Source organism: Myotis daubentonii, chromosome 3, assembly GCF_963259705.1.
Source record: "Myotis daubentonii chromosome 3, mMyoDau2.1, whole genome shotgun sequence".
NCBI lineage: Eukaryota > Metazoa > Chordata > Mammalia > Chiroptera > Vespertilionidae > Myotis > Myotis daubentonii.
Genome location: NC_081842.1, coordinates 54,664,140 through 54,692,137, shown reverse-complemented (window position 1 = coordinate 54,692,137; position 27,998 = coordinate 54,664,140). Strand labels below are relative to the sequence as shown.

Sequence of the window (27,998 nt, the reverse complement as noted above, 5' to 3'; positions counted from 1 at the left end):
GCCTCCTGCACGCCCCCTACTGGGAATTGAGCCCACGACCCTGGCACCCTTGACCAGAATTGAACCTGGGACCCTTCAGCCCACAGGCCAAAGCTCTATCCACTGAGTCAAACCAGCTAGGGCAGTGGTCGGCAAACTGAGGCCCCTTGAGTGTGGCTCTTCCACAAAATACCACGTGCGGACGCGCATGTACAGTGCGATTGAAACTTCGTGGCCACACTCAAGGGGCCAAAGAGCCGCATGTGGCTCGCGAGCCGCAATTTGCCGACCACTGGGCTAGGGCAAACCAGGATATTTTTTAAGCTACTTTTTAAAAAAAAAAAATAATATATTTTATTGATTTTTTACAGAGAGGAAGGGAGAGGAATAGAGAGTTAGAAACATCTATCAGCTGCTTCCTGCACACCTTCCTACTGGGGATGTGCCCGCAACCAAGGTACATGCCCATGACCAGAATCGAACCTGGGACCCTTCAGTCTGCAGGCTGACACTCTATCCACTGAGCCAAACCAGTTGGGGCTAAAACTACTTTTTATTGAGCAAATACTACATACCAGGTGTTGTGCTAGGAGTTTTAATTAGAGCAAATAGTAAGTGGAATTTTACTTTCAATTAATATGTCTCTGACTCCAGAGCCTACGCTCTGAACGCCATGAAAACAAATATGCAAAAATAAAATAATTTTTGACTAGGAACCAGGCAGGATTATGGGTGATACTCTTTCTTCAAAACTTTAATGTTCTTATATTGTTTCATTATAACCTTCACATTTCCAAGACAGTGGGAAATTTGCTAGTTGCTAGCAAAATGGTCAATTAGACAAGCATTTCTTAAAGTGTGTTCCTTGGGATACTAATCCCAAGTTCTGCTTCATGAAAACAGAGTCGATAGAAACGCAAGTTTTATAAAAGCTGTAATCCCTCCTGTTGGAAATTAACATGTAAATCAGATGAACACTTCAGTATGCTCTGCAGGAAAGAGGCGTGTTTAACTTTGTTTAAGGCATTTCCAACAATCCTTTGGCCATAGAACACTTTTGTCTCATAATATCAGTTAAAGTATAGAAAAATAAGGTAGGACACAAATCTTCTAAGAAGATAAGTAAGTTTGGTGGAGAGCAGAGGTATCAGGCTATGGATGTGAAGGAACCTCTATTCTCAGCCTTTACACTGTGGAGGTGGGTACCAGAGCCTAAAGATCCTGCCAGTGTGAGGGAGAATAGAGTACCAAGCCAGCAGTTACAAGACAGTGCAAAGCATTTCTACACCGAACAGTCAGAATATGCCCCACCCTCCCTCATAAATTAAAACATTTTTTTGCCGAAACCGGTTTGGCTCAGTGGATAGAGCGTCGGCCTACGGACTGAAGGGTCCCAGGTTCGATTCCGGTCAAGGGCATGTACCTTGGTTGCGGGCACATCCCCAGTGGGGAGTGTGCAGGAGGCAGCTGGTCGATGTTTCTCTCTCATCGATGTTTCTAACTCTCTATCTCTCTCCTTTCCTCTCTGTAAAAACTCAATAAAATATATTAAAAAAATAAATAAATAAAACATTTTTTAGGGTTGCATTTGGTTGTTTCCATCACTCCACACGCCCTCCCATATCTATGTGAACACAACCAATAGTCAGTGTGTGTAATGGTTGAGAGTATGGGTTTAGCGTCAGGAACTCCTGGGTTCACTTCAAGGTTGTGTGACCCCGGACAAGGTGATTAACACTCTAAGCTTTGTTTCCTGGAAAAGCCTATAAAATGGAGATGACAATAGGGATTCTCTTGGGGTTATTTCTTTCATTCAACAAATAGTTTAAACACTTAGAGACAGAACAGAGAACAAGAGTAACAAAGTCCCTGCCTCGGTGGTGTGTACACTAAGGTGAGAGGACAGACACCAAGCAGGTACATTCCCATGCACATGGCCTCACTGCGGAGGGCAGACACACTGCCTAGAGGAGCTGGCTGAGGGGCATTGCAGCAGAGACTCGGCGACGAGGAGCCAGCTGGGAGCCAGGGAGAAAAGCTGAACCAGCAGAAACCCAGTGTAAAGTCCTGGAGGTGGGAGTGCTCATGTGGCTGTTGGGAGGCAGAGGAGGGGTAGGGAAATTCCCAACCCCTCAACGCAGAGAAGACTGAGCTGCAGTGACTGAGTTTGGACAACAGAGGGTGTGGGAAAGGATGAGGAATCAGCAGAGGAGACTGAGGGGGGGTCAGAGGCCAGGAGGGGACTGTGGTTCTGAGTCAAGGGGAGGGCGGCTTTGCCAGGAGGAGGGGGTGTTCAGGGCAGCGCAGACGGGGAAAGGGTTGGGCCGTGATGGCCTGCCTGAGAAAGGGCCGTTTCCACGCTGCTCCCAGGGAGGACAGGAGTCAGGTAGGGAGTGGGGGTCAGGCAAGGAGAGGCCTCCAGCAGTGACTGCCTCTCCCAACAATGGACATTGGTGTTTAGGAACCTACTGAATTGATTTTGGTTTCTACCTATTTGGACTTTTTCTTGGGTGTGTATTTTTTTAAACTAAATATTTCTATTATAAAAATAATTCAGAAAAATAAATATGAAAATCCAGAAAAGTAAAAAGAGGAAAAGTTGTTATAGTCCCACCACTCAGAGACAGGCACTGCTAATCTCACCGTGTATTTCCTTTTTCTGTGCTTTTATTGAACAGTACTAGAGGCCCAGTGCACGAAATTCATGCACGGGGTTGGGGGGGCTGTGTGTCCCTCAGCCCAGCCCGCACCCTCTCCAATCTGGGACCCCTCGAGAGATGTCCGACTGCCCATTTAGGCCTGATCCCACTGCCTGGGCAGTCGAACATCCCTCTCACAATTCAGGACTGCTGGCTCCCAACCGCTTGCCTGCCTGCTTTCCTGATTGCCCCTAACCACTCCCCTGCCAGCCTGATCGATGCCTAACTGCTCCCCTGCCGGCCTGATTGCCCCTAACTGCCCTCCCCTGCTGACCCAGTCACCCCTAACTGCCCTCTTCTGCCAGCCTGGTCACCCCTAACTGCCCTCCCCTGCAGGCCTGGTCTCCCCCAACTGCCCTCCTCTGCTGGTCTGATCACCCACAACTGCCCTCCTCTGCTGGTCTGATCACCCACAACTGCCCTCCTCTGCCGGCCATCTTGTGGCGGCCATCTTTGACCACATGGGGGCAGTCATCTTCTGTGTTGGAGTGATGGTCAATTTGCATATTACTCTTTTATAAGATAGGATTAGGAATCATACTATACCTATAATTTTTTAAAAAATATTTGTTCTTTCTTTTTTTATATTTTATTGATTTTTTACAGAGAGGAAGGGAGATGGATAGAGAGTCAGAAACATCGATGAGAGAAACATCAACCAGCTGCCTCCTGCACACCCCTCACTGGGGATGTGCCTGCAACCAAGGTACATGCCCTTGACTGGAATCGAACCTGGGACCTTTCAGTCTGCAGGCCGATGCTCTATCCACTGAGCCAAACCGGTTATGGCTATACCTATAATTTTATGTCCTATTTAAAAACCCACATTCTCATCACCCAAAGACAGCATTGCTAATGTGTTTTCATTTGTTGTGTGTGTTTTTAGTATTTCTAGGTTTTTTCTACACAATGATTTTTAAATATTTTTATTTTATCAAAGTAATACATGAACATGGTTAAAAATCAAATAGTATGAAAGGGCTACTATGAAAATCAACAATCCCCTGCCTTTTGCATTCCCATTTCTAATCTTCCTCCTCTTTTTTTTTTTTTTTAGCTGATGTTTCTTTTTATAGTTACCTTCAAATCACCAACATGTGCACCCATTATTTCCTAGAATATCAATTTTGGACATTATCTGTTGCTGCTTTATGATACATAAGGATTTAGCTCACTTAGCACCAACTTTCTTCCATTCTCTCCATATAATTATGGCAATATTTTTCGTTGGTTATCTTTACAGCTTTATATACATGCCAATAGTTTATTTCTTATTCTGCCAACTATGGATAGTGTGTCTTGACTTTCCATTTTGTAAGATAAAGATATTAGTGCCTCACTCTTTTCTGCAACATTTTTGTGCCTTTCTCTCCCCAATTAATTTCTTTAAACATGGTTATAATTTACTGTGCTAATTTTTCATTCTGCTCTGTCCACATAAGGTTTTTTAAAGATATAATTAATGCAATAAAAGGCAATGATCTTAAGTATGTTCCTTGACGATTTTGTACCTAGGTGTACACCTGAGAAAGCACCACCCAGATCAACCTATAGAACATTTCCGGCATCCAGTAGGGTCTCCTAAACTCTCCCACTTAATGTTTCTACAATGACCACTGTTCCAACCTGTATCACGTTTATTTTTTTAAAATATATTTTATCGGTTTTTTACAGAGAGGAAGGGAGAGGGATAGTTAGAAACATCGATGAGAGAGAAACATCGATCAACTGCCTCCTGCACACCCTGTACTGGGAATGTGCCCACAACCAAGGTGCATGCCCTTGACCGGAATGGAACCTAGGACCCTTCAGTCCGCAGGCCGACGCTCTATCCACTGAGCCAAACCAGTCAGGGCTATATCACCTTTATAGATTGGTTTCCCCTGTTCTTTAATTCATATAAACAAAATCAAACAGTAAGTGTTCTTGAGTCTGGCTTCTTCGTTCATCATTATGTTTTTAAGAGTAATCTATTTTGTTGCATGTATCAATAGTTCATCCTTTTTTTTTTATTGTGATATTCCATATCACAATTTATTTGTCTGTATTCTTATTGAAGAACATATGGGCTGTGTCCAGTTTTGGCCATTATGAATAATGCTGCTCTAAACATTTTTTCAATGACTATAAGCGTTCCTATTGAATAAGTATCCAGGAGTGCAATTTCTGTGTCATAGCTAGGTGTATGTTTAATAGGTACTACCCAATTGTGTTCCAAAGTGCTTGTGCTGCTCCCAACAGCAATGTATGAGAGTTCCAATTGTTGCTCATTGTCACGGACACTTGGAATACTCAGTGCTGTTCATTTTAGCCCTTTTTGTGAGTATGTAATGGCATCTCAGATTTGTATTTTCCGATGACTATTGAAACTTAGCACATTTTTATGTTTCATGAACATTTGGGTATTTTCTTTTGAAGTTGAGGTCTTTTTATTTTAATTTAAAAAATTATGTTCTTTTTCTTACTGATGGGAATTCTTTACATATTTTGGATATGAGTCTCTTGGTGGCTATCTATATTACAAATATCTTTTCTCAGTCTGAGCTTGCCTTTCCATTCTCTTAATAGTTTCTTTTGACCAATGGATATTCTTGATTTTAAGGAAGTCCAATTTATTAGTTTTTTATTATTAGTGATTTTGTGTCCTATTTTAAACGATCTTTGCATATCTCATATCATGAAGATATACTTCTGTGTTTTCTTCTAAAAACTTTATTTTTAACTTTCATATTTAGGTGTTTTTGTATGATATGAGGAAGGAGTAAATGTTCTTTATTATCCCTTAGTGGGTCTGCTAAGAAGTTGTTTTTTTTTTAAGTTGAGTGTTAATAAGTTTTTTAAAAATATTATTATATACTCTTTGCAAATATTTTTTATGGCATGCACAAAATTCTCATGCCTGCATCATATTCCATAGCAGTGGTTCTCAACCTTCCTAACGCCGCGACCCTTTAACACAGTTCCTCATGTTGTGGTGACCCCCAACCATAAAATTATTTTCTTGTTTTTTTTAAAATATATTTTATTAATTTTCTACAGAGAGGAAGGGAGAGAGATAGAGAGTTAGAAACATCGATGAGAGAGAAATATTGATCAGCTGCCTCCTGCACATCTCCCACTGGGGATATGCCCGCAACCCAGGTACATGCCCTTGACTGGAATCGAACCTGGGACCCTTCAGTCCGCAGGCCAACGCTCTATCCACTGAGCCAAACCGGTTTTGGCCATAAAATTATTTTCGTTGCTACTTCATAACTGTAATTTTGCTACTGTTATGAATCGTAATGTAAATATCTGATATGCAGGATGTATTTTCATTGTTACAAATTGAACATAATTAAAGCATAGTGATTAATCACAAAAACAATATGTAATTATATATGTGTTTTCCGATGGTCTTAGGCGACCCATGTGAAAGGGTTGTTCGACCCCCAAAGGGGTCGCGACCCACAGGTTGAGAACCGCTGTTCTATAGGGTAGTTGACAATAATTCCAATATTGTCAGACATATAAGTTGTTTTATGGCTATTAGTTAATAATATTAGGAACATTATCTTTTCATAAAATAAAAAATAATATATCACTGCTATTTGGCTCTTCTCTGACTATGATGCAGGTTGACTATTTTTGCACGTGTCCTGAGCTGTGCTGATGTCATTTTCCCATTTATTTGCAAAAGCCTCCTGTCTTTGTTATCAGTTTTCTCTATGTAATAAAGATCTTAAACTTTAGCACACATTTATTAAAAACGTTTCCCCCCAGTCTGTTTCCTGCCTTTTTAAAAAACTTCAGAAGTTTAAACTCTTTGTATCAAGTGTGACCCTTGTTCCCGTTGTGACTTCTTGGATTGTGCCCAAGCTTAAAAAGGTCTCTCTGGTCTCCAACGTTTTGATGAAAATACAGTTCTCTCTTTTTTCTCCCTCTCATTTCTTCCTGTTTGGTTTTTAAAGGCTTACCTCCGTAATCAATTTGGAATGATTCTGAGAGACGGCAGGCTGATGTGCATCCCCGTAACTGTTGTGTGAGGGTAAAAATCATGTTAAAAATCCTCTGTGATGTTTTGATTTTACAAGTTTCAAGGAGGCTCTGGCCAGGTCCCTCAGCGGGTCGGCGCAGGGTCCCCTCCCCGTACACCAAAAGGCTGCTGCGGGTCCCATCCTGTCAGGGCTCACACGGGAGGCAACCGACCGATGTTTCACTCTTACATCAGTGTTTTTCTCTCTCTCTCCCTCCCCCTCTCTCTAATAATTAATAAAAACATGTCCTTGGGTGAGGATTTAAGCAAAGAGTTTCCAGGAGAAAAAGGTAAAGTAAAGGACTGCAACCGTTTTTTGTGTGTGTGTTTTTTTCAAAACTTGCAGGGCCTACTAGAGCAGTATCTGGAGAGGTAATTAAGAAAGTGGCAACAGAGCTGAATAGAAACAGCAACGCCAAGCCAGGCACTTGTGCATTTATTTTTAATTTTTATTGACATATAGTTGGCGCGCCGTATTATGTTAGTTATATTAATGGCAGGTATACAGTATGATGATTTGATGCGATCACTCTGCCAAACCAGGAAGTTAGACACTCAGAGGGCTCTATCCTAACTAAACGGAGGTGAGTTGGGAAAGGGATGGGTAGGAGGAGAGAAAACAGCACAATCCTGTCTTTTGTGGCCTGTGATAGAGAGAAAAAGTTCGCCACCAACCTCAGAGTCCTGCTTGGGAGCTAGAACCCCAGGGCCACCTTCCCCGTGGCAGGCCCTCCAGGTTGGTCATTAGACCCGGCTGTGACCGAGATAAGGAGCCCCCCTCGGACAAACCAAACAGAGAGAAAAACGTGTGCCCTGAAAAGCAACCAGGATCGAGGTGATATGTTTGACAGCTTCACCGTTGACCTGGTGCTCCTTGTGGGTACACCAGGTATGACTGATCCAGACGACAACTCAGTTCTCTGCTGTGGTCTCCTTCCTCCCCGGCTTGGTTTCAGCAGTACTGTCTCTCTGACTGAGCTGCCCGCAGTCACCAAACGTAAGGCACCTAAGCAACACCTTCCTCGTACTCTACTCCCAATGCAGGAGGACAGTGGACTGGGTTCTGGCAGTCTTCCTCCCCCCTCCTCCTCTCATCTGGCCAGGTAGGAGGAAAGGAGAGCCTGCCAACTAGGGAAGGGACTTAGATAAGTGAGGGCCCAGGCTTACTCACTCAGGACAAAGACCCCTTTAAAACGAGCTGTTGCGTTTATGAGTCACATGTTCAGAAACACATATTGTAACTAGGTTAATGTTTCCCTGTTAGCAGTAGTGAGGCCTGAGGCGTTTCACTGGTATTTGTCAAAATGCTTATCTCCTGACCATTATCAGGTGAGCTTGTTAAAAATACAGTTACTGGGCCTATCCCAGATCTGCTGGAGCGGCAACTCTGAAGGCAGGCCTAGACAGCTACTTTCTAACAACTCCTCAAATGAATGTAATAAACTAAAGAGACCTCTGGGCCCTGGCTGGGTGGCTCAGTTGGTTGGAGCATCATCCTGTACACCAAAAGTTTGTGAGTTCGATTCCCGATTAGGGCATATACCCAGGTTGTAGGTTTGATCCCGGGTCAGGGCGCATATGGGTGGCAACTGATCAATGTTTCTCTCTTTCCCTTTATCTCTCTCTAAAAATCAATAAAAACGTATCCTCAAGTGAGGACTAGAAAGACAGACAGAGAGAGAGAGAGAGAGAGAGAGAGAGAGAGAGAGAGCTACTGGACCACATTTAATGTAAGACAAAGTGTGGGGCCAACATGGGTCGAAGGTCCTTGGAGTCTTGTGTCCATTTCTCTTTTGCTAAAATCCCTTTCTGATGGTCCAGTTTCACGACATAATTTTTGAAATCAATTTTAAACAGCCCTAAAGTATACCACTATATTACATCCTGCTTCGGTGATAATGCTAATTGGCCCCTGTTTGCGAGCATGACACCTGGCACTGGAGGTAGAAAAGTGAACTCCTAATCCAAATTTTTTTGCTACGTATGTAAAAACCTGTTTGGTGTCTATACCCTGGCTCAGTTAAGTGTCAACATACCTTAAACGATCTGGTCTTGTCTCCCGTCCATGTAGAGGAATGACTATTTCTTAGCCACATGTTAAGTTTTCTAGGTCTAAGAAGAAGCCATTCTTCTGCATGGATAGGCCTAGGCCAGATAATTCTATGTATGGTAAAGCCATTGAAGTCCAAGTGAGGAAGCCACATTTCTGCCCCTCAGTCCTGGTCATCAACTCACTGGAGTCTACCCTCTTTCCACGTTAGCATTGGGCCCTTTGGAAATTGCCCTCACGGCCACCATGACCTTGCTTGCCCTGGGCTCAATTGCCATCTTCCTGGAGGACGCCGTCTACCTGTACAAGAACACCCGTTGCCCCATCAAGCGGAGGACCCTGCTCTGGAGCAGCTCTGCGCCCACGGTGAGGGCCTGCAGCTGCCCTTTGGGAGGGAGTGAGGAGGAGACAGGGGCCGTTTTGAGAATTCCTCTAAACTGAACAATTCCAGTCAGCAAAGAGTTCCTGCCTCTACCACCTTAGGTGGGGTTTCTAATCGGATCTCCATTTGCTTGGAAGGCCCCAGGCAGTGGGATGGAGTGTTGGAATTCTTAGAGCCACAGAGACAACTAAAGAAACCGCTCTGTCACCAGTGGCTCAATCACTACTCCCCAGGGTGTTGCTGCTAAAAGCAAGCCTCCTCTCGGTCCAGGAAGCAGTGGTTCCGCAGAGAGCAGGAGGGAAAGAATGTTTTCCTCATGGGATCATACTTAGCTCTACCCTTACATTGTAGGCTTTCAAAATTCCCACAGCCACTATATTGGCCTTTGGCTTGCTCGTAGATCGTAAGATTGGACTTCTGTTTCCTTCTGGTGAGCTGTGTGTGTCTATTTGGAGCAGAGTGGGGCCCTTGAGGGCCTTTCCTGGCAGATGACATCTGCCTAAACCATCTCAAGTCATCAGAGACACTCCCATAACACGGGATGTTGAAGAGTAAGGGTTGAATCTTGATTTATTTACTACTAAGGATGAACTCACCTACTCCTACCCCAAGGATATAGGATGAGATAGTTTTCAAAAAAAAAAGAAAAAAAAGAAAACACTGGCTGAAGGTGACATGCTGTCTCTAACCCTAGACATAGAAGGAACTGACAGCTGAATTAAATTTTTAAAAAATTTCCATTAGTGATTTTTCCAGCTGGCCACTTTAAAGTAATAGTCCCTCAAAGGTTTAGGTTTTGCTTCCTTGAGTTCTCGTCACAAAAGGTTCAAGAGGGTGAGCACAAAGTCTCCCCTGAACCGGCTTCCTGCTCCTCTCCCAGGTGGTGTCTGTGTTCTGCTGCTTCGGGCTCTGGATCCCTCGCTCCCTCATGCTCGTGGAAATGGCCATAATCTCGTGAGTGTCCTGCCCGCCCCCAGCTCCGGGGATGGTATTCTTCCAGGGGTTCCCTTCTGCTCCCCACTCACCCGGGAATCCAGAGTCCATGCCTGCTTTTATCCCCTCTCCCTTCCACAAATCCCTGAAAACCGGTCTTGATCACGAATCGAATCAAGCCCTTTCCAACTTATGCTAACCCGGGTCTCTTGAACTTCTGGATCTGCTCATCATAGTCCAGGGGTGGGCAACCTTCTTGTGAGTGCGTGCCAAAACCAGCAAAATCTCTGACTCAAAATTCTTCTGCGTGCCAACCCTAATTTTTTGAGAACATGTTACACCTGCTTGCTATCTCTTAAGGTGTACATATGTGAAGAACCTTGAAGAAATAATAAAATTCATTCAAGCGACAAAAACACAGTATATGATAATGAAAAATACATTTATTTTTTAATGTATACATGTACACTGATAGTCCAACAGAAAAGTTTATGACTGTTTGATATTATCAGTGGGACTTTTGCTGCCGAGAGAAATATAGAAATTTATTTCCCTTTCGTTAGTACCGGTGGGCAAAGCGAGAGAGAAGGTTTCATTTTTATAGAGTGAAATTTTGAATAAGTAGGTGGGGCGGTTGTCTTGTCAACGAAAACCCATTGCGTCTGAGGCTGAAACCAAAACACTGGTCGGATCTAGGAAGGCAGGGAGAGTTAAGGCAAAGACATAGAAATTGCTCTTCCCCTCTCTCGTCAATCCATGTCTATGGTCTTTAAGATAACTTGTTATGTAAACTTATTTATTTATCTAAGATGCACCTACACTGAATTTATCCGAAAAATAAAAGTCGATACTAAGAAAAAAATTGTAAATGGAAGATTATAAGAGAGGGTTTCGCGTGCCAGCAACAGTTACTGGCGTGCCATGTGTGGCACGCGTGCCAGGGGTTGCCCACCCCTGTCCTAGGCCCATCACTTTGTCCCACAGCTTGAAATTCCCCTCTTCCCAGGCCCCTGGACTCCGTCCCCTCTCGTTCTTCTTGGAGTCACACATTCAGAGTGCCTAGTCCCTACCACGATCCCCTCAGTAAGCCCCCCCCTCCCCGCTCCCTTTGCAGTCCATCTTTCTTGGGCGGCAAAGGCTGTCCCTCAGCAGGCTGCCACCTCCCCTCGGTGTATTCTCAGGCCCACTTCTCTCCCACTCCAGGTTTTACGCGGTGTGCTTTTACCTGCTGATGCTGGTCATAGTGCAGGGCTTTGGTGGGAAGGAGGCCGTGGTGAGGACACTGAAGGACACCCCGATGAGGATCCACACTGGCCCCTGCTGCTGCTGCTGCCCCTGCTGCCCCAAACTCAAGCTCACCAGGTGAGACGGGAGGGAGGGGCGTCCTTGAAGAACAGGCTCCAGCTTCCTGCACTCTCTCTGCCAAGAGCGTCTGCTGGTTGGTTCTCTCAGCTCTCCTTCAAACCTCTTGGAGCTAGTCTTGTATGGAACAAAGTCAATGACAAAAGGGTGGGTATCCCCAGCCAGGACCCCACACATTAGGCACCCACTCAGGGGTCAGGGGAGCCGAGAAAGAACTCCGAAGTTCCCATCGCTAAAGCCACTGCCCGCTGCAAAGTTTAGCCACACAGAGGAAACTGAACTCCAGGCTACTGCCTCCTCTGCTCATCTGGTTAATGAGGTTGGGTTAACACTGATCGTTCTTGCTCCAAAGGCAGCATTCTGGTCTCGGAATGAGTGGGGAGCAAGAAGAAGGGTTGCCAATGCTCTTAACATTCTAGCTTTTCCCCATGTCCCCGTCCATTTAAGCATTTTGGTGTCTGATGGCGGCCAAGCCTTGGCCCAGGAGCCCAGTGAGGGGGAGGAGAGCTGTCTTGGGGTGGGTGGCCTGTGGGCCCATGTTCCTAACCCTCCGCTCCCCTCAGAAAGAAGCTCCAGCTGCTGATGTTGGGCCCGTTCCAGTACGCCTTCCTCAGGATAACGCTGGGCCTGGTGGGCCTGTTCCTCATCCCGGATGGCATCTTTGAGCCAGCAGACGTAAGCCAGGAGTGAGGGGCAGGGAACTCTGAGGCTCATTTGGTACCTTTGAGCTCTACAAGGAATAGCTGGAGCCAACATCCCCTGATACCGGGGACAGAGGGACCTAGAACAGAGGCTCAGGCACTCTGGTGGGAGAGAGGGGACTGGAATAAGCCAGGGCTATGGCACTGTTCTCCCCTTGGGGGAAGAAATAAGAGGGAGGGAAAGGGCTCGTCTCCCTCACTGACTCCCACTTGGTCTGCCACCAGATTTCTGAGGAGAGCACAGCTCTGTGGATCAACACTGTCCTCGGTGTGTCCACCCTGTTGGCTCTCTGGAGCCTGGCCATCCTTTTCCGTCAAGCCAAGCTGCACCTGGGCGAGCAGAACATCGGGGCCAAATTTGCTCTGTTCCAGGTAACTACACCCTGAGAGAGAAAAGAGGGCTCATAATAGAACTACAAATCATTGGGGTTAGGAGGTGAGTCTAATACAGGCTCAGAGGGGTCTGGGGACCTCCTTAAGCCTTAGGTTCCTGTGAGATTTGGAAAGTGATCCCTGCCCCTTCCCAGATTTTGCTGTTTGTGCTATTTTTGCTTTCTGTTTGCTAGGGCTGCTGTGATAAAATACCACCGAGTGGCTCAAAACAACGGAAACTTATTCTCTGACAGTTCTGGAGGCTAGAAGTACAAAATCAACACGTCAGCTGGGCTGTCCTCCCTCTGAACCCTCCCTTCCTCCTCCCGGCTCCTGGGGGTTTCCCAGCAATCTCGGCCTTCCTCAACTTGCAGCTGCCTCGCTCTGCTTCTGCCTCAGTCATCACATGGCCTTCTCCCCTCACGCATCTTCTCTGCCTCTTCTTATAAGGCTATCAGTCATATGAGAATAATGCCCTAGCACCATGGTCGGCAAACTGCGGCTCGCAAGCCACATGCGGCTCTTTGGCCCCTCTTCCTAAGCCTTAGGAGTGCCCTAATTAAGTTAATAACAATACCTACCTATATAGTTTAAGTTTAAAAAATGTGGCTCTCAAAATAAATTTCAATCATTGTACTGTTGATATTTGGTTCTGTTGACTAATGAGTTTGCTGACCACTGCCCTAGCAGGTTTGGCTCAGTGGATAGAGCATCTGCCTGTGGACTAAAGGGCACGTGCCCAGATTGCAGGCTCGATCCCCAGTGTGGGGCATGCAGGAGGCAGCCGATCAATGATTCTCTCTCATCATTAATGTGTCTATCTCTCTCTCCCTCTTCCTTCCTCTCTGAAATCAATAAAAATATATTTTTTTAAAAAGGATAAGGGCCCACCTTACTCCGGAATGACTTCATCTTAATTAATGACATATAATTAGTTAACCAAAACAAAGATGTTGTTTTGAAATAGATCATATTCTGAGGTACTGGGGGGTTAGGACTTCAACATATCTGTTTTGGGGGCACAATTCAACCCATAACCTTAACTGTTTCTGTCTTTGCTTTTTTTCTTTTCTATGATTATTCCTAAAATCCTATCATCCATCACCACTAGCAGTGTGAGCATTATCTCAGCTACAACTATAAACTACTCACACCATGTGCTAGGCACTTTTCATACAGTACTTTAAAAAAAAAATCCTCACCCAAAGATATGTTGAGAGAGAGAGAGGAAGGGGTGGGGAGGGAGAGAACCATCAATGTGAGAGAGAAATATTGATTGGTTGCCTCTCGTATGCACAACTGGGGATCAAACCCACAACCTAGGTATGTGCCCTGACCAGGAATCAAACCCACAACCTTTTGGAATGTGGGACAATGCTCCAACCAACTGAGCCACCTGGCCATGGCTTTGTACATTACATTTAAATATTCACAATAATCTTAGGCGTCATTATTATTTTTATTTTACAAATAAGAAAACTGAGACCCAGAGATGTCATGAGACTTGCTCCAAGGCACACAGGAGTGCGGCTAGAATTTAAACCCAGATCTGTCTAACTCCCAACCCGCATTCCTTCTCTTCGCACTGCCTCTCATCATCACACCTCTTCTGAAAGTTCTCTCAAAAGCATGTTGTTCGCTTTTTGCACTTTTCATTCTCCAAGTCCAAAGACAACTTTTCCACCAAGTGCAATATTTTGTTTTCCTTCGCTCTCCATTCTTTCTGTCTCCTTGCTGGGCCCTTCTCCTGCTTCCAAGAAACAATAACTGCGTTTTAGCTAACAGAGTGGTCTCACATAAATTCTCATTTGCTCTAAGCAGATGCCTCTGAAATGTGAATCTCCAGGCATATAGCAGGTAGAATTGAAGGGGGTAGGGGAAGAGAGAGATGAGCCTGAAATGGGGTCAGGGACTGAGGGGCAGAAGCCCTAGGGTCAGGCACAGGTAAGAGCCTGCCAGTGCTGAGCCTGTGGGGAAGCCTGGACAAGCTGGGTCTGCCTTGCCTCGGGGGGACAAGTACTAAGGCAAATAGTGCTCCTGGGGCCTCTGGATAGAGATTATTTTCTTCTTCTTCTTTTATTTTATTGTGTTATAACATATATATATGACATAAATTTTACAGTTTTAACCATTTATATATGTACAGTTCAGCAGCATTAAGTGCAGTCACATTGTTGTGCAACCATTGCCACCATCCATCCCCTGAAGGTTTGCATCTCCCCCACGGAGAGTCTGTACCCATTGCACACTCATTCCCCTTCGCCTCCAGCCCTGGCACAGCAGAGATTCTTCAAAGGGCACTTTAATAGTGAACCATTCATCATTCTATCGGCAGGGATCTCAGGTACTTGAAGTAGATGGACTGGCTCTTCCCTAATCATCCATCCATTTTATTCTTTAAATGCTCATTAGCAGCCATGGCTGAAATAAGGGAATAAACTTGACCCCCCCCCCCCATCAGTTTTTGTTGTTTCTTGTCAGGAACTCTAATAAAATATTGGGTAGGAAGATGAGGTTGTAATTTTTCTAAAGATTACAAACGTCACCACATTTTAATCAACGCTCTGGAACTGCAGCGATCTAAAGGCTGGCCAAACGCACAGCGGCAGGACAAGCATGGCAGTGGGCCAGCTGACCTCAGCGCCATGGACACTGAGCCCACTCTGCCCTCGCTTCTCTTTTCCCTTCCGCAGGTGCTCCTCATCCTGACCGCCCTGCAGCCATCCATCTTCTCAGTGTTGGCCAATGGCGGACAGATTGCTTGTTCGCCTCCCTTTTCCTCTAAAATCAGGTCTCAAGGTGAGCACATAGAAGTTCCTATCTCTTTCCAGGATGGGTGAGAGGAGGTGGGTCAGGGAAGAGAGGACCTTAGATCAGAGGTTGGGCCAGGCAAGCTGCTGCTCCGAATACTCAGAAAGGGATCTCCAAAGATCTCAGCAGAGATTTAAGGAGACTGCGCCTTCTCTGATCACACAGAGGAGAGCTACAGTTGCACAGCTTGAGGCCAGCCTTGCCGGCCAACCAAGAAAGCCATGGGTTCATCCTTAGCTCTTGGGAGAGGAATGGGTGTGGTTGGGAAGCAGAGATCATGCTGATAAAACACACAGAAGAAATGAGTTTTAATGCTAGCCTCAGGTTGCAGAAGGTTGAGAGCCAAGTTCTGGCTTGGGCTTTACTATTAACCCGCTGTGTTACTCACTCACAACAGCCTCTAGGTCCGTGATGGCGAAACTTTTGAGCTCGGCGTGTCAGCATTTTGAAAAACCCTAACTTAACTCTGGTGCCGTGTCACATATAGACATTTTTTGATATTTGCAACCATAGTAAAACAAAGATTTATATTTTTGATATTTATTTTATATATTTAAATATCATTTAACAAAGAAAAATCAACCAAAAAAATGAGTTTGCGTGTCATAGGTTCGCCATCACTGCACTAGGTGCTGGTGTGAGGAGAAATTACAGAAAGTGTTGTCCCACTGACATGCCAGGGCTGCTGGTGGGATACCACCGCTATAATTTAGTATAACCAACTTTACATTCCACCCCGCACTGCAGTGATGAATTGCCACCTCCTGATACTGGAGACTTTTCTGCTGACTGTGCTGACACGGATATACTACAGAAGGAAAGACGACAAGGTTGGATATGAACCTTTCCCTTCTCCAGACCTGGATTCGAACCTCAAAGCCTGAGGTGGACGGCTTGGACAGTGAGACAGTGTACTCATGAGATGGGCACACAATTTCTTCACTGTCCCTCAACATTGACCACATGGGGAAGGATTCCATTGTCAGTACAAGCTGGCAAATTACACTGGACTATACAGATGAAGGTGAATCATGCAATAGGATGAGGTTGTTTTGGGTCTTGCCTGGGGAAGGTAATTTAGTTTCATAATAGACAAACAGAATGGAGTTTGAAACTCTATAATCGGGCACATTACCCCCATGGGTGCCACGATTAGCCCTTAAAACTTGCATATTGGTAAAGCTTACGGTATAAGAATGAGAGAACTCAGTCAGGCAAAGTAGGATAAGCCCACAGTTTTGAAGAAAGCAGGTCCCTGAAGAATAGATCAAAGGTGTTCTTTTCCTTACAGATGTGTCGTTAGAGCACTGATGACATTAGACCTGGGAGAGCTGGGTCAGCCTCCCTTTGTGGGACAATGGCTTTTTAAGTCTTCTGTGCCAAGCTGCAAAAGGAATCCCCCTATCATATGGTCAGGGAGCTTGACTTTGAGGAGATAAATTAGGATGCAAAAGTAAAGGAATTGAGAGTATAAGAAAAGCCCCAAATATGTCCGGCCGGTGTGGCTCAGTGGTTGAGTGTCAACCTATGAACCAGGAGGTCACGGTTCTATTCTCGGTCAGGGCACATGCCCGGGTTGTGGGCTCAATCCCCATTTTGGGGCCGGCAGGAGGGAGCCAATCAATGGTTCTCTCTCATCATTGATGTTTCTATCTCCCTCTCCCTCTCCCTCTCCCTTCCTCTCTGAAATCAATAAAAATCTTTTTTTAAAAAGCCTCAAATACATAAAATGTATCATACACATGTATATCAGGTCAAAAACACAGAAAATAAAACATCAGGTAAAACCATTTTGCTTTTATTTGGCTAAATGACAAAAGCCAGAGTAACTCTGAACAAATTAATGATACTCAGACAGGAAAACAATATACTGGACACTAGTGGAGGAAAACATTCCCGCAGACGTCGGCACTGGTGATAGGGCTAACTTTCATGCCGAGGCCAGCATTTCTTTCCAAGACTTTGTCTCCCCCACCCCCCACACCCAGGTTCCTCAATACAAATAATCCAACCAATTCTCTGTGTTCAAAACAGTCAAGTGCTTCCAAAAAAGGGTGGGAAATCCTATTCAAACCTAAAGAAACACAACCCGAGTCATCCTCAGTGTTAAACCTCGCTACCCAATCTGAGTACTAATATATAAATTTGGCAGACAGAAAATCTTTCTTCTTTTAAAGAAAATTAACATCTAATAGCATAATCCAAAGAACATGTTCTACTTATTTGGAAAAATAGAGGCCAGGGACTACTCTCTATCCCATGACAATCTATTCTATGAGAGAAAACAAAAACAATCATCGTATGACTTTGAAAAATATAACCTTCAAAAATACTTATATTGGTAAGCTTAAAAAAAATACCATTAGTTAAAAACATTAAGGGAGTTTTTCTTTTGTTTTTCCTATATGTATTGGTAAGAGTGTGTGCTGACAGAAAAGATAGCAGCTATGGCTTTTAGGGAATTAAAAGAAAAGCAGTGAAGTATAATTGATTTGGAAAGACTTTAAATATGGGATCTGGAACAGGATTAAAAAGGCAATGAGCTTCGGAAAATCGAAAGCTACCCACAAATCAAGAGAATACAGGCACAGAGCAACAAAAGCACTGTGAAGGGCTGTTGTAGAGGGAATACCCAGAGGCTGCCTGACCAGCTGTGTGGTCACAAGTGAAATTTAAAAAATGCAGCTCAGGAGCTGCCCAAGAAGTTATCAGCAATCAGAAAAGGTCAAAAATTCTCTTGACCTCATTCATATTTCTTCTCCTCTTCTAGATTTTCAACTTCCTCACATCCCCGACTTTCTTACCCAAACCTCAGCAAAATAGTGGCCTTTGACTCTAGCTGTCAGAAGCAACTATAGCAGTAAACACATCCATTCCTATTCCTCTGAAGTTTCAAGTGCTACTGAGTCTAGTATATGCAGAGAGCAATCTTTCTGCCCAGCCCATCTCAAGGAAACTGCTGAAATGGCGCCTCCTTAGCACTGACAGGACTTCCTTCTCCATTCTCTTTGTGTCTTGCGCACAGGCCCTGGGGCCATCCAACTCTGAAGGCTCTCCCATCTCTGCCTCATTTGGCCTATCAGGGTGACAGCTCCACAACCTCAAACATTAATGTTAGAAGATTTACAAGTCACTGGTATGGCTGTGGCGTGCCAACCACATTTAATTAGGCACAAATTATCAAATAATGCATCATACCAACAGTTTCTTCCACCCACCCGTTTTTATCCAGCACCTAGGGTCACATTTATCTCAAAGCAGCTAACATGCCACACCTTAAAAGTTTTTGCTTTCAGGCAAAAGTATTTGAAGATATACTAGTGTTGGGAGACTGAAGCTGTAGTGTAGAGGCTCACCAAAAGGGGCAAGGGAGTTTTCTAAGAACTTGTGTACATGCCGGCCCTAGCCATCTCACAGAGCTTATCGGCTGGAGGTCCTATCACAAGGGTCAGCATGCCAAAAGCAGCCCATTGACAGAGCAGAGGAGGAGGGCCCAAAGATTTGAGACCCAGATAACGTACTTGAGAGGAGTGACTACAGGGAGGAAAACCACACTTTGGGCATCTCCCTTTCCAAATACACTGGATAAGATGTGTACTTTAAGGGAACAAGTGTGGGCTTCCGTGCTGACGTCGTTGCCTTTCTATACCTGGGAGTGTAAGACTGAAATAGACAGAATTCCCAAAGAAGGCAGAAAAGTTATGAAGCTGAGTAATGTAGGCCAAGATTAATTTCACCTTTAAAAAGAAAAGGATTCCAAGCCGAAGCTCATGTAAACCAGATTTGATAGTAAAAACAGCACTTCATGAGAAGAGTTAGAAATGCAGTTTTCATAAGCCATCAGGACAAGAGGTTCCCCGCCTTTGTCCCTCTACTCTGCCGTGCTCTGCCTCTGGGTGATCTGAGTTTTCAGAACCTAGGTAGTCCTGGTGTGCAGGCAGGCAGGTTTTACCAGAAAGGGAGATGTCTATGAGATGCTCGCAGCCCTAGCAGAGGAGCAAGAAAAGATAAAATGTGGTTTTCTTAGCTGAAAACACTAAAACTCCACCCCCACAAGGGGTATTTATGAGTGACAGGATGGGGCCTGGACATAAGCAGTCTTCCCCTGAACACAGCTACAAGATTCCTGATGGATGATGGTCTGAGTCACGCGGCTGTAGGCTGCTGGAGGTGTAAGACGAGCTCAAGCTCAATAGCAAGTGAGAAGATTCAGCATTCTCTGAGGTGAGATTTAAGGGATGATCCCCCTGCCGACCACCAGGCAGGCACACGTGGGGGAGAGAGAGAACCTACTGTATCCTAGTAATGTGAGCCCTTGCTTTGTGCCTCGCTGGAGGGGCCCTGGAAGAAAGAAAGTCCCTGCCAGCTGCCACTCTCAGAGGAAAGCAAACACCGTGTGGAGCACTGGTTCCAGTCAAGAACATTCTTAAGAGGGGCAGAGTTCAAGATAGGAAGGTGGGTATTTCCTTATGCGGTTGTGTCCATGGTCTATGCAAATCTCTATCCAATATGGCTGTGAGCAGCATGGATTAACAAATCATGTTCAGATTACAGACATTTACAAAGTATCCTTTGTAAAAAGCTAGGTAGTAAGCATAGAAATAGGAGTAGCAGGGCCAGGGATTTACTCTGGGGGGAAAATGAATCTAAACTGACTGTGTAGGACTGAGTATTGCTCCACCCCCTCCGCAATCACAGTAACCCTGAAGTGCTCCTTCCTTTAGCGGTAGACTACAGGGAAGAGACTGACAAGAGCTCCCAAGTAACCGGCCGCGGAGTCTTCTGAGATGAATACAGCGGAAAAGCCGGAAAAGCCGCAGCTGATGCCATGTGCTCTGGTTCCAACCCCGTCAGTGTCTTCATGGACCCCAGTGGGTCCAACAAGAAACTCCTCAGGGAGTAAGTTTGGCTTAGACCACCTTCTCCCACAGCCACATTGACACATGTGCCAGCAGTACCGTTAGGGATTTGTAACTATTACCCGGCTTTTAGCATTTTTTCAAGGAAATAAAAATTATATTCCACCCCCTACCCCAAAATCACCCATCAGCATGGCTTATTGCTTGAACTATTTGGCAAGCCAGTTTGCCTCAGAACAGAAGGCAAACACTTATAGTGTTATTGGGAAGAAAAGGCCTCTGGGTATTACACCACCTCTTTCTGCCCACTCCTCGGGGGCAAAAAAAAAATAATAATAATTAGTTCTATTTACTATATTTTAAAGACTAATTTTTAAAAATTAATAAAAATGGTAATTTCCCTGTCAAGATCATATGAACATAAACAGTAAAGCAAAGTCAATGAGGAGGGTATATGGATGCAGACAAGGCCTCTAGGGTGTAGTCAGCCTCCTCCTTGGGTGGGTGATATCTCTTGGAGAATGGGCTGTCTGGTCCCCCCGTCTGAGGTCCTCTGGCCCAATTGTCTTTCCTTTGTAGCCATCCTTAGGTTTATTGTTGGGATCACAATTTGGAATTCAACAGAGCTTTTGAAGGTGATGGGACAAAGGGAGGGGAGAGGAAAGGAGGGCTGAAAAATTAGTCTTCTTCATCTTCACTGATATCATAGGCTGCAGCCTTGTGCCTGGAGAGGTTTGCTGGAGAGGAAGAAGGGGAAGTCTTGCCAGAGAAGGGCCATCGGAAAGAGGGGGAGGGGGAGCGTTCACGAGTGGGGCTGCTGCTGGGACTCTGCTTTGGGCTGATGGCCTGCAGCATCCGGCCTTTCCCTTCTTTCAGCATATGTTTCTGGGGAGACCAAAAGGAAGAGTTAGAAGAAACCCATGGATCCTACTAAGTCACCACTGGCATGTCTGAGACTTCACATGATCACGAGTGCCCTCTGCAATGTCAAAAGTCACTATATTTCTAAGTAATTTTCTGTCTAAAGTGGTCTATGTTATACAGCTTATCTAAAGTTTGTATCTAGTCACCTAATCCTGACTTCTATGTCAAAGGAATTCTTAAAAACCTACTTGGCTTGTAGTTCAGGCTCCAGGCACAAACAAAGGAATTAACACAGACAAAAGGTATCTTCCTGAGTATTAGAGTTCTCTGAAAAGGAAATTCCATATTTTCCCTGAATAATCTAGATCCTTCCTGACATCTAACCGAGGGCTCACTTGCTGAATAGCTACACATACTCCCTTTATTTGGCTTGAAGAAACCTGGCTATTCCTCAAGGACAGAATCCCCACCTCACCCAGTGATCCTGAGGCAGCTGTTTAATAGTGGAGGCAGCTTTCTTTTTATTGTTCTTTGTTCTTTCCTTTCCTTCTATCTAAAACTATAGTGTTGAAGTGGGCAAGGCTACTTACTTACCTTGTCACCAGATTTGGATGTTGATAGACAGCTGGCAAAATTATTTAGGAGAATATGTAACCTCTTTCTGTAAAGATTTGAAAGAACTTTGGGGGAATAGTTGAAATATAGTTCTGCCCAATAAGAGGAACAGATCAGATAACTTCTGAATGTGGATGTCCCCTTCTGCTCAAGGATTCTATAATTTTTTCCACCGCATGAGAATTCCCTACATATTCCTAAAATTCCCTAAATTATCCAGCTGGAAAAAACTTACCAGTGCTCCTTCCGGACCAAACATTTCCAGGAAATTTCCAATGAATTCTCGGGATTTCTCCTCCCATTTCTGAATGAGGTCAATGCTTTTTTCCTCTACTTTCTGAACAAATTCTTTTGACTTTTCTTCCACATCTTTCACTTTCTTCTTTACTTTGTCAACTCGTTCCTGCAAATGGTATTTCTTCTCCTAGGTAAAGAAAGAACTGTTTTAAGAAATAATACCCACTCTGACCTTCCATACCAAAGGGAGGAAAGAAACATGGTTCATCACTCTATTGACATTCTTTTCAGTCTTTAGAATTTCACTTTGCTTAATCTACTCCACACTTCTCTAGCATAACAAGTAAGATATGCTCTGGATGGTCATCTTATACAAAAATGTGATAATTCTAACATCATGGGAATCCAAACTAAACTAAATATATAGGGTAGGCCCAGTAACATGTATGCAACCAAATGAAGTAACATTTTTAAAGATAAAACATAGACTTAGAACATAAACATGCCCAACATAACCCAAACCACATTCTAGATGGAGATGTAAAGGGAACCAGATCACTGAAGAATATTGCCAAGAATAAGCCACTATAATAGGTTGAAAGTGGAAGTAGTAGATCTTCACTTAGTTCATTTTGTATTGGATTTTTCTCCTCTACCACTGGCTTATTCTATGATTTTAAAAGAGTTGTTTTTAGTTTTTGGAGGCCTGCTTGCTCATTCACAAAATAAAGATGATACTCTTTGGTCCTACCAACTTCCCTAAGGAAGGGAAATGGGGAGGAGGAGTCTTCAGTCAAATGAAAAATATTCTCATAATTTCCCAATCATAGAGGAGTAAGGAAGTATGTTTAAATTTTTAAACACCTGAAAAAAGAGAAAAGGTTCTATAGTAGGCGGTTAACAACAGCTAGGGTTTATCTGTATAGATAAATCATATTCAGATGAAACCATTTCACCTAGTCATAATTCACAGAATGAGGAACAGGTAAGGAAGCTTGGTAAGCTACTAATGTAGAAGACATAGTTAGCAGCTTTCTTTTTAAATAAACTTTAATAGAGATATAATTTATATACACAAAATGTATAGCAGTTTGTTGCTAAAGGATAATATTAAGCTAAGGTAAACTTTGCTTCTATAAATCAAATTTTAAAACTTAGGTCTATATGTCCTGAGAAATGGCATGCAAAATGTGTGTCACTACCCACACAGGGAGAGGATCCATAGCTTTTACCAGATTTTCAAAAGGACATCAAATAAATAAAAAAGCTAAGAACCACTATTAATGTATTTGATATACATGTTAGACTTTAAAGTTGCAAATTCTCATTTATTGAATTGGCTGTGTGTCTTTATATCAATGTATTAATACTGGACCATAAAGGCAGGAGATGCCTCTGTTTTATATTTGTGAAGAGCTCAGCATAGTGTTATCTGCAAGAATTCAATGAGCTTTTGGAGGAAATAACTGCAGCAAACTGAAAAGTAGGTTCAGCTCAGATGAAGGAGGAGGCAGTGTGTGTCTTTCGGGCCAGGGAACTCTGGGATGAGGTCGGAACTCACGTTGATAAAGCTGACATTGAGCTCCTTTGCCGTGTAGCCCCTCTGTAGGTTCCGTCTGGCGTACACATCATAGTCCCGGACAATTCGGGTGATGATGTCTGATGTGGAGATACCTTCTGTCCTCTGTGTTGGAGCAAACATGCCTAACCCCAAAACACATACAAACACTGTGACATTCCGGTTAGCTCAGGCAGCAGGACTAGATGGAAACTGGGAGCAACATTCCTTTCCTTTCCTATTACTAAGGGAAGTCTGGAGATACTGACATACAGAAGGAGGAATGAATCAAAGGAAAGGAGTTAAGGAAAGGAAGGGCTATATGGCCCTAATATTAAGAAAAAGATGGGGCTGGAGAAATTCCTGAAATTAAGAGAAATATCAATAGTAGATGTTTAGTCTGAGAACTGATGGGTCTCAGTGCTATGCTCGCCTTATCCTCTTATCCAAAGTGTGACCTGAAAGTGGATGTTGAATTTCTCAGGTTATAAACTTTTTTCTGTGGAGTAGTCATGTGGCTGAATCTCTGTCACTGCCCCTGAGACTGTACACATCACAGTGAGAATACGCACATCAGCTTACTCACCTGCTTCCTTAATGTGCTTATAAACATCATCACTTCCTGCGGAAGAATAAGGGATGTCATCATGGGCCACAAAATCAATCTGAAAATAAGGAAACATCATTTATAACCCAGATACCTGCTATGCAGAAAGAACCAGTACAAACTCTCAGGCTCAGAAAAAGGACAAAAAGGGGAGGCCATGCCTCAAATGAACATTTTCTCTTTTTATTTTATTTTATTTTTAGAGAGAAAGGAAAAGAGAGAGAGAGAGAGAAACATCAATCAGCTGTCTCCTGCACACCCCCTACTGGGGATTGAGCCCGCAACCCAGGCATGTGCCCTGACTGGGAACTGAACTGGCACTCTCTTGGTGCATGGGCCAAAGCTCAATCACTGAGCCACACTGGCCAGGGCTGGACATTTTCTCTTTCTCATTGTTTTACTCATTAATTCCATGATTCATTCATAAGCCACTCAACCTAATTATTTATGGATCGTAAATATGAAGTCAGCAAGTTTCTCTTTTCAGCTCTTTCTCCTGGTGTACTAGAGGTGCTGCCTTCACACTGTATACCAGTCACCATGCTTCGAAATTGGGCTGGGTGTGCTAGTGTATGGCAGCGAGGAAAGAAGGACATATCATCCTCCTGGGCCTATAAGAATTCATCAAATAAAGTTTCTGGAAGTCTGAGAAAGAGGTTATTTGTAAACTGGTTTCTCTCTCAGACCAGGAGAGGAGGGGAATATAAAAATAGCAACCAAGAATGCTTTTATTAGAATAGGCACATCTATACTCCTGAGAAATGGAAAATCCAAAGACATAAAAGATCTTTAGGTCTCAGGATCTACCATTTTACTAGTGTCAATACCTCTTGCAACAGTGAAGAGACCACTGGCACTGGATCAATAATCTTTCTGAAAAATATGCTAAACCCTACTTACTCCTTCCTGAAGAGGCCATACATAGACCCTTTGCTAATATAATTGCTAATACCACCACACCCAACTCCCAGAAGCCACTGTGGTGTGAAATGTGCTCATCAGGACTGTGTCAGGGATTCTCAGCTAACATCTCAATTACCCATAAATACACCGCTAACAAGAAGAAAAGCAAAATGGAAGTTCCTCTAACTTCTTCTGCCTGGGCCTGCCTGGCTGTGTTACTGAGAATAATCTTACCTTTGGCACCGCTAAGTGCTGACGTAGAAAAGCTAGAGAACTGTAAAAGGTGTGTCCTAATCCAAAATGGTTTTAACAAATACCCCTTAGCTTCAGGCCTATCCTTCAAAAGTATTGCTTTTGAAGCACTTTGGCTGCCTCTGTTCCTTTCTGTTTCATTGAACAATTCACCTTCAACATTCCATACACCTCTGTAGAAAACTGACCATATGCTGTGGGTTTCTCAGGCTTGAGGGCCTCCAACCTGACCTGATAAATCCTCTTATCTTTTGTAACTACCTTTTACAGGTAACCTGTTGCTTTAATGTGGGATAATTAAAAGGAGGTAAGGGGCTTTATAATACTAACTTGCTGAGCAATAGTGAGAAATCTCCCTGATTTCTGATTGCACACAACTTCTAGCCCAAAATCAAAGCCCTGAAACTAAATTTTAGTCAACACAAGAGTAGTCTGTGTCTGTCTTATTTCCTGGAATGTGAGGAAAGCGTAGCTGGGGCTATGTCTATTCTAAAGAGACTGGTATGCTATGAGGATGGACAACTATAGTGTGTGGTGGTGGGTGGGGATCACCTACCTGAAGCAGTCAATTTCTACAGTGTGACCTGCTACAGTGTGATCTGGACCAGATTATTTAGTCTTCCTGGCCTTGTTCTTATATAATAATTACCCAACAGGATTGTTATGGGGAGAAAATGAAATATAATGTATCTAAAAGTGCTTATAAACCATCAAACCCCATATAAATGTCAGGGATGACTATTAGTAGTAGTAATATCATTGTCATCTCCTCATTGTGAAATTTACATAGAAGGTAGAAGTAAAATAAGGCTAGTGGAAAACTAGTCCAAGTACCAGCAGCCCCAAGAGTTGAAGAAATTCCAGAACGGGGAAAGGTGGCAGGTGCACAGTTTCTCACCCGGTGCTCTGCCAGGAACTCCGGTGTCAGGGTCCAGGGGGCATTCCTCACCACCTCATCCACATAGCGGCAGTGCTGCACTGCATCGTAGCGCTCACTTTCGTTCATCACCGTGAAGCCTTTGAAGTTGTGCGTTAGCTCATCACTGCAAACTAAGTCCGCATCATAGAGTTAAGTCAAAGCCCCCATTCGCTTGACTGCTGCTCAGTCACCAACCTCTCCCATTCCCTGGAGCTGTAACATTTTCCCCACCTGGAGACAAATCTTCTGCAGGGTAGCTCAGTCTGGGTGACTGCTTTCCCTAATCCAAGATACACCTTCAGGAGCAACGCTCACTAAATAGTATGTTCACACTTTGGAGAAGAGAGGCTCCAACAGGCTTTGAAATAAACCTGTCATGCATTTCTGCATCAGTTAAGTTTTATAAGATGTTTTCCTATTATATTTTTATAAGACTGGACTGGGCCATATGAAATTTGTTAAGCTGAATTTTGTAATTCAGGCGATTCAAAATCATAAACTGAAATTCAGAGTGAATGTCATTCTCAAATAGGCAACAGGGGTCTCCTGTGACTACAGAAATTCAGCTAAAAACAGTGAGATAAACACTGGACATCTCAGGTCACTGAGCTTGGAAGTTCTCTCTCCAGGTTCGTATACGTCATGTTTTAGAGAGGCTGTACTAGATCCTTCATTTAAAAAACAAAACAAGACCCAATATATACTCAGGTTATAAAGGTAGAAGAAAAGGACTACTATAATTTTTTTTCTGGGCAGCACCTAAAGTCATCAGATGTTTTCTTACCTCCCACAATGAGGTATGTATTAGGGAAAAGGTTCTTTGCTTGCATCAGAGCCCGGGCATGACCAGAATGAAATAAGTCAAATATTCCATCTGCATAAACTCTCACAGGTCGCTCACCTAAATCCAAAAGAAAATTTATCACAAAAATACACTGATTCAATATTTCATTCGACAAATGGAAATGGCACTGTGTGACTATTCCATCCCAGCATACACCTCTCCTAAGGTGTTGTGAGGAGTAACATCACAGACGTCGTTGGCGACAAAGACCTTTTGACGTCATGTCCATGAACTCGGTTAGTGTGGGTATATCAAACTGCTTAGGCAATTGGATTTCATGATTATCTTTTCTTATTTTTAGATATGAAAAGGAAGAGTTATACAACAGGTAAGTCCAAAACTTCAAAATCCTCACCTTCAGTTCAGGTTTAAACTTCAGTTACATATGAACAAAATAATATAATTTGGCTGTTTGCTCTCTCATTTTCAAGCTGCCTTGAATATCAATGACTAATGCTTTGCTTTGAAAATAAGCCTCTATACTATTACCCAGAGAGTAAGGAGTGATCCAGAAAGGTGAGATTAAGAAAGATGGAAGGTAAGTACCAGGTATCAATTTATTGCTCCTTAGTCCCAGATTCACCCTCAATACCTGCTCTGGGATAACAGATGGAATTCCTTCAAGCATTTCTCTTTGACAGTGAGCATGATGTTATACTTTCTCAGTAGAGGGTGATATACCAAGTATTTGAAAATCAACTATATAAATATTCTTCTCTCCATTAGTGAGAATAATAAAGAACTGATTGTCAATTTTTTGTGTGTGGTAGTGGACTAGAAAGAAAAACCGTAAGACTAATCCAAATCCAAATAAACACATAGAGAGTAAATTGACATAATGGTTCATCATGCTTCAAATGATAACTCTGACTAGTCCCAGTACCATATTCCTACTATGTGAATAGAGGAAAAGCTACTTCACGGTAGCAGCAGAATATAACAGTAGGATTGTCTATATCACTCTGGGAAAGAAGGGCCAGAGACTCATCAGATATACTGAAGGCGGGGATCAGATACCTGTCTCTCCTGCCTTCTG

General features: G+C 43.6%; 2 protein-coding genes across 3 annotated transcripts in view; one reads left to right on the top strand and one right to left on the bottom strand.

The window, feature by feature from the left end:
- The window catches only part of SLC51A (solute carrier family 51 member A), a 21,196-nt gene extending 4,102 nt beyond the window's left edge, over window positions 1–17,094 (top strand). The window contains exons 3-9 of one of the 2 annotated variants that reach the window (XR_009451843.1): window positions 8,955–9,109; window positions 10,006–10,079; window positions 11,262–11,420; window positions 11,984–12,095; window positions 12,347–12,493; window positions 14,640–14,837; window positions 15,187–15,248. Coding sequence is in view for 1 of the 2 variants with exons in the window: in XM_059687505.1 (XP_059543488.1) it covers window positions 8,955–9,109; window positions 10,006–10,079; window positions 11,262–11,420; window positions 11,984–12,095; window positions 12,347–12,493; window positions 15,187–15,292; window positions 16,052–16,188 (890 nt within the window). In the remaining variant the exon portion in view is untranslated. Of the gene's footprint in view, window positions 1–8,954; window positions 9,110–10,005; window positions 10,080–11,261; window positions 11,421–11,983; window positions 12,096–12,346; window positions 12,494–14,639; window positions 14,838–15,186; window positions 15,293–16,051 lie in introns of those variants that run through there. The other variant, XM_059687505.1, reaches the window with a different exon arrangement.
- Window positions 17,095–17,420: 326 nt separating this feature from the next.
- Window positions 17,421–27,998, bottom strand: part of PCYT1A (phosphate cytidylyltransferase 1A, choline) — a 35,127-nt gene continuing 24,549 nt past the window's right edge. The window contains exons 3-8 of the mRNA XM_059687504.1: window positions 26,903–27,019; window positions 26,098–26,249; window positions 24,024–24,102; window positions 23,441–23,583; window positions 21,878–22,066; window positions 17,421–21,048 (exon numbers count right to left, since the gene is read on the bottom strand). Coding sequence (XP_059543487.1) covers window positions 20,842–21,048; window positions 21,878–22,066; window positions 23,441–23,583; window positions 24,024–24,102; window positions 26,098–26,249; window positions 26,903–27,019 — 887 coding nt within the window. The 3' untranslated portion in view covers window positions 17,421–20,841. The remainder of the gene's footprint in view (window positions 21,049–21,877; window positions 22,067–23,440; window positions 23,584–24,023; window positions 24,103–26,097; window positions 26,250–26,902; window positions 27,020–27,998) is intronic.